At 44.9% G+C, this 10,868-nt stretch overlaps 1 protein-coding gene across 6 annotated transcripts in view; it reads right to left on the bottom strand.

The window, feature by feature from the left end:
• Positions 1 to 3,819: 3,819 nt before the first annotated feature.
• Positions 3,820 to 10,868, bottom strand: part of CERS5 (ceramide synthase 5) — a 37,797-nt gene continuing 30,748 nt past the window's right edge. The window contains exons 7-12 of one of the 6 annotated variants that reach the window (XM_021922318.2): positions 9,465 to 9,593; positions 9,264 to 9,370; positions 8,964 to 9,185; positions 8,251 to 8,407; positions 6,659 to 6,761; positions 3,820 to 4,712 (exon numbers count right to left, since the gene is read on the bottom strand). In XM_021922318.2, coding sequence (XP_021778010.1) covers positions 4,705 to 4,712; positions 6,659 to 6,761; positions 8,251 to 8,407; positions 8,964 to 9,185; positions 9,264 to 9,370; positions 9,465 to 9,593 — 726 coding nt within the window. In that variant the 3' untranslated portion in view covers positions 3,820 to 4,704. The remainder of the gene's footprint in view (positions 4,713 to 6,658; positions 6,762 to 8,250; positions 8,408 to 8,963; positions 9,186 to 9,263; positions 9,371 to 9,464; positions 9,594 to 10,868) is intronic. The other 5 variants (XM_021922322.2, XM_021922320.2, XM_021922317.2 and 2 more) reach the window with 5 other exon arrangements.

A 10,868-nucleotide genomic window follows, 5' to 3' on the forward strand; every position in this document is an offset into this window, starting at 1 on the left:
GCATATTGAATCTTTCATAGATGACTGCAGCAATGTCTCCCATTCCACTGCTCTTCAGTGACCTTGTCACTTCTTCATCGAGAAGTAGAGTCTGTCTTACCACCCTGCCTTGCATCTGGGCAGTCCCTGTGATTACTTTGATCAGTAGCATACAGTGGAAGTGATGGGTGCCACTACTAGACAACACTGTTTTTTTGAGACAGGGTCTCATTCTGTCGCCCAGGCTGCAGTGCAGTGGTGTAGTCATCGCTCACTGTAACTTCAAACTCTGAGCTCAAGTAATCCTCCCACCTGATTCTCCAGAGTAGCTGGGATTACAGGTGTGCACCACAACACTTGGCTACTTTTTAAAATTTTTTGTAGAGATGGGGTCTCGCCTTGTGCCCAGGCTGGTACCAAACTCTTGGCCTCAAGCAATCCTTCTGCCTTGGCCTCGTTAAGTGTTGGGATTACAGGCTCCAGCCACCATGCCCAGCCTAGACAACACTCCTAACTGGCCTAGCAGCTTCTGCTTCCTGCCTCTTGGAACCTAGCCACCTGTGCAAAGCCCAAGATAATGGAGAGGCATGTACAGGCACTTCAGTTGACAGCCCTGACTGAGCTCCTAGCGAAAATCCAGCATCGACTGATAGCCAGGCAAAACCAGGTAAGTAAATAATCTTGGATGTCCAGTGCAGCTGCGTCTTCATTCAAATAAGTAACTCCATTCCCAGCTACAATCTGACTACAACCACATGAGATCCCTCCAACTGAGCTCAATCAACCAACCACATCATGAGCAATAATAATCTGTTAAACCACTATGTTTTAGGGTGGTTTGTTACATATTAATAGATAATCACAACACTCATTTATGGAATGGGGATAATCCTATTTCTACAGAAGTATTTTCTTTCTTTTTTTTTTTTTTTTTTTGAGACGGAGTCTCGCTGTGCTCCCAGGCTGGAATGCAGTGGCGTGATCTCGGCTCACTGCAAGCTCCGCCTCCCAGGTTCACGCCATTCTCCCGCCTCAGCCTCCCAAGTAGCTGAGACTACAGGCGCCCGCCACCACGCCCGGCTACTTTTTTGTATTTTTAGTAGAGACGGGGTTTCACCATGTTAGCCAGGATAGTCTCGATCTCCTGACCTCGTGATCCACCCGCCTCGGCCTCCCAAAGTGCTGGGATTACAGGCTTGAGCCACCGCGCCCGGCCTCTTTCTTTTTTTTTTTTTTTTTTTAACATACTTGGCTCAGCCAGTTTTTCCCCCTCCCCTCCCCTCCCCTCTCCTCCCCTTCCCTCCCCTCCTTCTTCTGCCCTGCCCGCCCTTCCCTTCCTTGTGTTTTAAACCTTGGTTATTGTTGTATGTGAAATCACTTTTGCCAGGCACAGTGGCTCACACCTATAATCCCAAAACTTTGGGAGGTCAGGGCGGGTGGATCACTTGAGGTTAGGAGTTCGAGACCAGCCTGGCCAACATGGGGAAACCCCCGTTTCTACTAAAAACACAAAAATTAGCTGGGTATGGTGGCACGCACCTGTGATCCCGGCTAGTCAGGAGGCTGAGGCAGGAGAATCACTTGAACATGAACCAAGATCATGCTATTGTACTCCAGCCTGGCGACAGAGCAAGACTCTTGTCTCAAAAAAAAAAATCACTTTCTAAGCAGTAAAGCACTATACAAACATAAGTGATTTTTCAATTAATAATAAAGCTACTCGGGAAGCAGGAGGATCATTTGAGCCCAGGAGATCGAGGCTGCAGTGAGCTATGATCAAGCCACTGCATTCCAGCCTGGGTGACAGAATGAGACCCTATCTCTAATAAAGAATAATAATAAAGTTAAAACCCTTTTATAGCCAACAGAGGAGAGGTAACGCCTTATTTCTCTTAAAAATACTCCTGGTTCTCTGGTATAGATGATGTGAGTCTTTAACCTACTGGCCACTAATTTGGGTCCTTTCAGGCCATCTACAAAACGGTTTTATGTAGCACCAGTAACGGTTATCTTCTATCTCTGTATTAAAACTCTCTAGAATCCTACCTCTCACCCCCACCCCAACCATTTGCACACAGTTCCTTCTCAGAACAAGATTCTGTTCTGATAGTTGACCCTCATCTTACTTCATTTATCCAATGCAAACTATTTAATAGAATCAGTCTCTGCCTTTGGCTGAATGTTTCTGCAACATCTAGTTTTCCTCATTATGAAATCTTGGGAAGTGCTGGTAGAGACTGCAGAGTGGTTAATTAGATTACGGTATAGAGAGTACGGTGGTTAGGAATAGAGAGGGACAGTAAGATAGATAGGAATAGTAAGGGTTTGACTCCTTACTAGCCGCTTGACCTTAGCAGGTTAACCTCTTGCCTCCTATTGTCATATGTGTTTAATACAGTGCCTAGCATGTAATAAACGTCATGTGTTAGCTATTATTTTTTATTATTGTTTTATCCAGTTGCATCTTTTGTCAGATTAGCTACACCAACCAATCCAGTTTGTATTAACAAGGCAATTGTTCAAATTTCAGAAGACAAAATACATCTCTCATCTGATTTTCAAAAGCATTTTCATTCATATTTCACAACAACTAGTCTATTCAGTATACCAAGTTGAGGAACTAAAAGTATGAATTTTTTTGTTTTTTGCTTTTTTTTAGACGGAGTCTCACTCTGTTGCCCAGGCTGGAGTGCAGTGGTGCTATCTTGGCTCACTGCAACCTCCGCCTCCCGGGTTCAAGTGATTCTTCTGCCTCAGCCTCCCAAGTAGCTGGGACTACAGGCATGTGCCACCATGCCTGGCTGACTTTTTGTATTTTTAGTAGAGACGCGGTTTCACCATGTTAGCCAGGATGGTCTCGATCTCCTGACCTGCTGATTTATCACCCACCTCGGCCTCCCAAAGTGCTGGGATTACAGGCGTGAGCCACTGCGCCCGGCCAAGTATGACCTAATTTTTAGTCTTCCTGATTAGCTCTGACCAAATGACTACTTAGAACTTAAGTTTTCCTATTCCCCACAGTAAGTGGGGAATAAAATCAAGTCTGTTAGTAAGGTAAGTTTAGTAGGGTCAATATCCCTATAATGTCAATGAACATCAAGTGAGTATCTGATTCTTAGAACAATAACCTATTTATTTCCATTTTCATTCTCTCCCTGACACTCTCCATATGTCATAATGTACCTAAGAGCACGTGTGGAAATATTTTGATAATATGAACATTCACCAAATGGAAAATTATTCTGGGAGATGAATACTATATTTGGTAATTTTGCCAAGACCACAGAGAAAAGTCTGGATTAGGATGACTGCTTCTCCATGGGCTAAAAGAGAAAACAGAGTTGAAACAAAAAACACTTCAGATTTATTTATCATAACCTTAAAATGTTAATTGGGCTGGATGTGGTAGCTAATGCCTATAATCCCCATTTTGGCTTAAGGCCAGGTGTTTGAGACCAACCTGGGCAACATAGGGAGACCTCATCTCTACCAAAAGAAAAAAAAAAGTTATTTGACAATCTCTGTATTGACTAAAATAGGAAATAAGGTATTTACCTAATGGCGTCTTGGCTTTTCAACCAAAGCTTTTGTTGGTTTCACTATATACATGGTTGAATCTGTCCAGTATTCTTCTTGTGACCCACTAAACCTATTAACTTTTTCTTAAAAAACATAAAGCTCTAAAATGTAAGCACCCTGGCTGATTCTCTTCCCACCATGCACAGAAAGGAAAAATTTGGTGTCCAGGGCCTTCTGAATCAGACCTGGAAAAGCTCTTAATTAGCTTATGGATTCAGGAAACTGCAGAAATAGTCACTAAAGAGGTTGAGACAGTAGAGGTGGGTTGAAGTACTTTTAATCACAGAGTAAACAATAGTACAAGACCGTGAACAGCTCACCCAGTGGCTGTTGTCCTCCTCCAGCCCTCAGCTCACCCTCTTCCCATGCCCCCTCCCTGGGTACCATTGAGTAAAGAGTAGGGTATTGGCAGCTGTCCCTGTTGCTATCAGGTGATAGGAAGGGGATCTAGCTAGGGACCACAGTAATCCTGGCCATCCATCCATGGTTCTGTTTCTATACAACTTCATCATGCAACGTATTCTAGCTGTGAAAGAGGAACAGTGCAGAAATCTGGGACTGAACTTGGCTGCTCCATTCAGATGGCCCAGGGGTTTAGAGCCTCAAGAGCCAAGGGCAAAAAGGAAGGAGACAGTCTGGAGTCAGTATAATTCAAGATGCAGCCAAATGTGGAACTAAGGTGGGTTCAAAGGGGACTAGGGAAGGCCTCATGGCTCCAGTCCAGAATTGTGCCCCAACCCCAGCAATGAAACTCACGCATATGCACAAATGCACATGAACAAACACACAAAAACAGAGCAAATAACATTACTGAAAGAACTTGGAGGCTATTAAATACAAAACGGCAGCGTTTTCTTTCAAAGTGAAAATATTCGCTTCTTTGATACTCCTCAGTGCCTTGTAGTCCCCCAGTCACAGAAGGGTAGATATGGGAAGGGCCAAGAGGAGTATGTTGCCAGTGACCCTACAAGTCCATGTGTACTGAAGTCCCCACAGCAACCACCTTACTCTTCAGCCCAGTAGCTGCCTCCCATATGACCATTCACCCGATTGGCACCATTGCTGGAGCTACTGTCACAGGGACTTTTTGTGCAGGTGGTCACATCTTCTTCCTCTGAGCTGCTCTCCACATCACTGCGATCATCCTTAGATACCTGAGTGGGATGAGACCAAAGAGAGAAAAGTGAGGGCAGAACTTTTCTGGAGAGAACTGTAAGACACACCTAAGCTCAGAAACCCAGGTGTGGGCACTGTGTTCCCAGTCTGGTCTGCTTTCTGATGACATCTAACTCAAAGTATTGTCTGGACTATGGCTAATGTTGTGACTATGCTTCGCCTGCTTTCTAGTTTTCTCCCTTGCCATCTCCGATTCTGTTCTCTATGGAATAGAAGCTACTTTGGTAGAGGGGTGTGTCTTTCAGGACCAGCCTAAGAGAACTGACATCACTCACTGAGACCTGGTTTAGGTTTCAGGGAAACTCCAGATACCCCTTCTCTTCTTCCACTTCAAAGAACAGGGAAGGCCAACATGAACAATACATATGACTGTCAGCAGTGCTTCTATCTTCTGGTGGCTGTGGACAATGCATTTATTCATATTGGTTATGCTGTTTTGCTTTATCCCCAAAGCTGATCCATAACAGGCCTTTTTTAGTAGTTTCCCATTCCTAGGCTCAGCTACCATTATCCTATGACACTGTCTTCCAATCTTCTTCCCTTTCCCAATAGCAAGATCACTTTTCTTGTGAAACTTCAGCATCCCCAAGATACACAGTATAGTGAAAACACAAATGGACTGGCAGTCAATGAGAAAAGAATCCCAGTTCTAATCATGCTACCATCTGTGAATGCTTATTAACATGGTCTTTTTTGTTTCGTATTTTCAAATGAAGCATCTGGATTACAACAGCATTTCCCAATTAAACTGTCCTGCATATCAAGCAAAGTATTTCAGTTTCTCCACCATGGGCCAGGAACGGTGGCTTACACGTATAATCCTAGCACTTTGGGAGGCTGAGAGGGGAGGACTGCTTGAGCCCAAGAGTTTGAGACCAGTCTGGGCAACATGGCGAGAGCCCCGTCTCTACAAAAAATAAAAAATGACAAAATTAGTTGGGTATAGTGACATGCATCTGTAGTCCTAGCTACTTGGGAGGCTGAGGCAGGAGGATCTCTTGAGCCCAGGAGGTCGAGGCTGCAGTGAGCCATGATTGCGCCACTGTACTCCAGCCTTGGCAATGGAGTAAAACCTTGTCTCTTAAAAAAAAAAAAAAAAAAGGGCCAGGCACGGTGGCTCACGCCTGTAATCCCAGCACTTTGGGAGGCTGAGGTGGGCGGATCACCTGAGGTCGGGAGTTCGAGACCAGCTGGATCAACATGGAGAAACCCCGTCTCTACTAAAAATACAAAAAAAATTAGCCGGGCGTGGTGGCGCATGCCTGTAGTCCCAGCTACTCAGGAGGCTGAGGCAGGAGAATCTCTTGAACCCGAGAGGCGGAGGTTGCAGTGAGCCAAGATCATGCCACTGCACTCCAGCCTGGGCAACAAGAGCGAAGCTCTGTCTCAAAAAAAAAAAACCAACTCCACCCTGGACTCTAGAAGTAAAGGACAGAAACCCAGTGAGACCTGTGTCGGACTTCTGACCTCCAGAACTGAAGGATAATAAATGTAGTTTAAATAAAGGAGAGAAGGAAGTGAAAAGGAACACAGCTGTAACAGCTGTTGCCAAGGAGGTGAGCATTTGCTTTGGATCAGCTCCTTGAATTTGTGTTGGATGGGTCTTCTACAGTTGATTATAGCTGTTGACCTCTGAACTCAGATGACTGATTACCTGACCTTTAGGATTTCCACTAGAGGGCAGAGTGTCTCTAGACTTGCGGTAAACAGAGTCTCAGAAACAAAAAAAAGTAGACTCAAATTCTTGCCTCGATTTAGGAAAACATCTGGCAACTGCAGCTCTAGTCAATAATGGCCCCGAAAAGTCAGGAGAGAGGGCATGCTCTGAGACCAACACAAGGGAACAGAAAGGAGAGCAGGAGGAAGGAGAACCACATTCAGATGGACATGCTTCACTGAATACTAGAAGCACAGATACACTTACATGCAAGAGATGAAACTGTCCAGCTCCCGCCAGGCATAGAAAAAAGGAAGGAGGTGAGGAAAGAGTGGAGAGTACAGGGTTTAATCCTTCCTGGACAGGTCACCTAGTCAGGAAAGAAGCAGGAGAGAACAGAGATGTCCAGTAGCTACAGCAAGATGCACAGGCACGCTGAGCAAGTTCTGAGCCAATGGCAGCTATAAGGAATAATGACACAGGAGATCATCAATATCTAGGCCACATTCCATCAGTTGGTCCTGGTGTCAGTGCCTGCTCAAGCAGAGCCCCCCCGACTTGGGATTCTGTATTCCTTTAGGCTGAAATCCCTAGCTCTTGGACTAATTACAGTCTGACTGCTTCAAAACTTGCAAAGTTCAATTATGAGTTTATCATTAAGTGGCACCTTTCTTTGGCTCTTGGCATAAGATGGGTATTTGAAATACTACATACCCATTCACTTAGGACACTTGCCTCATACAGTAGTGGGGTGAGGTGTATATTTAGTTCCTTATATAAACTATACCTTGAATATCACAGCATGGTTATCTTGTGGTGGCTTGTGAACTATCACCATTTCTAAGCAACTTAACAATCTGCTTTTATACAGTTTATGTGGCTCTGCATATGATTTCCTTTGAAAAAGTCCCCATGTCAAAAAGAAAAAATATGAAATCCACTGAAGCAGGTAGGTAAGGGATAGGAAATGGTTGAGGCCATCTCTTAAAAAACTCTTAACCCTATCATCCTTTAACAAAAGCCATTCCTAAGGGACAGGAAGAAGGTAGAACTCCCCTCTTGCATCTAAGTCACATCTTAAAAGGTAAAACGGTAGGCTGGGTGCGGTGGCTCACGCCTGTAATCCTAGCACTTTGGGAGGCCTAGGTGGGCAGATGATGAGGTCAGGAGTTAGAGACCAGCCTGGCCAACATAGTGAAACCCCGTCTCTACTAAGAATACAAAAATTAGCTGGGCACGGTGGCACATCATGTAGTCGCAGCTACTAGGAAGGCTGAGGCAGGAGAATCACTTGAACCCAAGAGGTGGAGGTTGTGGTGAGCCAAGATCGTGCCACTGCACTCCAGCCTGGGCGACAGAGCGAGATTCCATCTCAAAAAAAAAAAAAAAAAAAAAAGGTAAAACAGGCTTGGTGTGGTGGCTCACACCTATAATTCCATTGCTTTGGGAAGCCGCGGTGGGAGAAATGCTTGAGGCCAGTACTTGGATACTGGCCTGGGTAACATAGTGACACCCTATTTACAAAAAAATAAGAAAATTAGCCAGGCATGGTGGTGCACACCTATAGTCCCAGCTACTTGGGAGGCTGCAGTGGGAGACTCCCTTAAGCCCAGGTTTGAGGCTGCAGTGAGCCGTGATCATGCCACTGAACTCCAGCCTAGGTGACAGAGCAAGACCTTGTCTCTAAACTAAAAAAGGCAAAACACTCATAGAAGAGGCAAAGACTTTGGAGCCCTAGGCTTTTTGCTTGGCCTGCTTGAGTAGATGGGGCTCACCAGGTTTGATGGAGAGAGAACATCTGTTGAGTAATCCCTATCTTCCCCCAGACCCCAAAGAAAGAAGCCATCTTTCATCCTCACCTTTCCCCTGATCAAGGCTTTCAAAGCAATCCGTGCAATTAGGTAGGACCAGATGACATGCAGAACCTGTAGGGTCAGCAGCAGGCCATTGAGGAGCCACCATGAAGCATAAGGCCCGATTATCTCCCAACTCTCAAAGAGGGTCGTGTTCAGAATCCTAGAAGAGGGAGGCCAATGGTCAGATTCTAAAGGCAAAGCTCAGAAGACAGGGATGAAGCCGAGTCCTAGGGATGCAGAGCCCTGTGTGTTTTCCTACCAGCCCTTTTATCAGCTGAAGTTCCAGGGACTGTCATCCACAGTAAGAAAATAAAGAAGGGGAGGAGCCTGTTGTGTTTTCTATCCTTAGGGACAGGGAAAGATATATAAATCTTAGGAACTGATGGATTAAGTCACATTATTAATGACTTCAAATATGCAGAGTTTGACGAAATTAGGACAGAAGTGGGACTCTAATCCTAGGAATGACTCAGCTCCTCAGACACATATAGGATAGGACAGTAGGTAGCTGATTCCCATAAAGCAGTGAATGTAGAAGTGAAAGGAGACGGGAGGCGGGAGGGGGGAGAGGAGAGGGAGGGACAGAGAGAGAGAGAGAGAATGAGAGAGAGAATGAGAATATGTGTGTGTTGGTCAGGGTTGGGACCAGAGCAGGAACACAAGCAAGAAGGGCCTGAGAATTGTATCAACAGGGCAAAAGAAGGCAAAGGAATTACTTAGGCATAAAATTAGGACTGTTCCTCAGAGATGAGTCAAAAAAACCAGAAGCCAACCGAGTCGGGTACTCTGAGTCTGGATCCGACCTTGCTAGAAATACGGTGTGAGGCAGCAGAGGTCCTATGAGAGTCCATAAAAGGTCAGCACAGGCCAAGGTAAAAGCAGGGCAATAGGGTTCTTGTGTTCTATTGGCAAAAATAGAATAGAATAGAACAGAAAAACTGAATGGGCAAAATGAGAATTGGCAAAAGGTATCATTAGGCTCATACCTACCACAACTCTACAGCCCTACCACTTACCAGAATGGATAGATTCCTAGACGTGTAACCATAAAAACAGCGCTGAAGATAACAAAAAGGGTGTCACAGAGCCGCTGATATTTGGCATAATTGGCCAGCTTGGCTGCCTGGAGAAAGGAAGAAAGAATTGAGCTGGGGAGAAAGTCCTCACATAGGAAGAAGAGAAGAGAAGAAGAAGATGGAGAAAGACTGGGTTTTTACCTCCAGCAAGAAGTCTGAGACATCGTGTAGACACATGATCAGAGTTCCTGCTCGAACCATATTGTTGATGTAGGAGAAGGAGATGAGCCCAATGGTGACCAAGTGATGCACAAACATGATCAGGAAGTCCTAGGAAGGAATGGAAATAGAAGAGGGAGGTAAAAGCTGGGCCGTAGAAACACCAGCCAACCCAATGTCCTGCATTATTCTCTGAGGATCTTACCCCACCCCGTATATAATAGTTTCCATTGGCCAGGCGCAGTGGCTCATGCCTGTAATCCCAGCACTTTGGGAGGGCAAGGTGGGCGGATCACCCAAGGTCAGGAGTTCAAGTTCAACCTGACCAACATGGTGAAACCCCATCTCTACTAAAAATACAAAAATAAGCCAGGCGTGGTGGCGCACACCTGTAATTCCAGCTACTCGGGAAGCTGACGCAGGAGAATTGCTGGAACCTGGGAGGCAGAGGTTGCAGTGAGCCAATATCGCGCCACGGCACTCCAGTCTGGGCGAAAAAGTGAGACTCCATCTCAAAAAAAAAAAAAAAAGTTTCCATTCTGCTTAGACTCTCCTCTGGCTACCTAGCATTTAACTGAACACTCCCTACATCAGTGACTGACCCATACTCTACGTTAATGCAGCTCAAAGGCCAGAAAGTAAAAATTTCCTTTGGTAACTGCGGAATATATATAGTGTGGATGCTGAACTGACACCTGGGGATAACTTCCCAGTGGGACATACAAGCCTTAGAGATCTCTGAGATTCTATGACTCTTCTGTTTTAATGAGAGAAACGTCAACCACAAGGACCTAATAGAAGGGATAGGTTTGTGGCTCTAATTTCCTCTTGGGTTCAAATGTCAAGTTAGATCTAGGGAAGTCTCTAAATACTTGAGTTATCAGACACATCTATTAAATACTTCTCTGTTTATTATGTTTAAAACTTAAATATGTATTTCAAACTTTCTTATATGTATCACAATAAAAATAAAATTGTAATAAAGTGACCTGTGTCTTCTGACCATAGGAGAGTAAAAGGCATAAAAATTGAGTATCAAGTTTCTATGTTAGATAACACTAACAACCTGGTTAAGTTTTAATTCATTCCCATAAATGCTAACCCTGGTTTTCTTCACCAAAGATAACCCTGAGTTAGTGACAGATTAGGGTTAGAGCTGCTAGAACCACATTATTTCAGGTAGACGCTAATAAAAAAGTAAAGATTCTGCCTTTTCTTTTTTTTTTTTTTTGAGACGGAGTCTCGCTCTGTCGCCCAGGCTGGAGTGCAGTGGCCGGATCTCGGCTCACTGCAAGCTCCGCCTCCCAGGTTCACGCCATTCTCCCGCCTCAGCCTCCGAGTAGCTGGGACTACAGGCGCCCGCCACCACGCCCGGCTAGTTTTTTT

Source organism: Papio anubis, chromosome 9, assembly GCF_008728515.1.
Source record: "Papio anubis isolate 15944 chromosome 9, Panubis1.0, whole genome shotgun sequence".
Classification (NCBI taxonomy): Eukaryota; Metazoa; Chordata; class Mammalia; order Primates; family Cercopithecidae; genus Papio; species Papio anubis.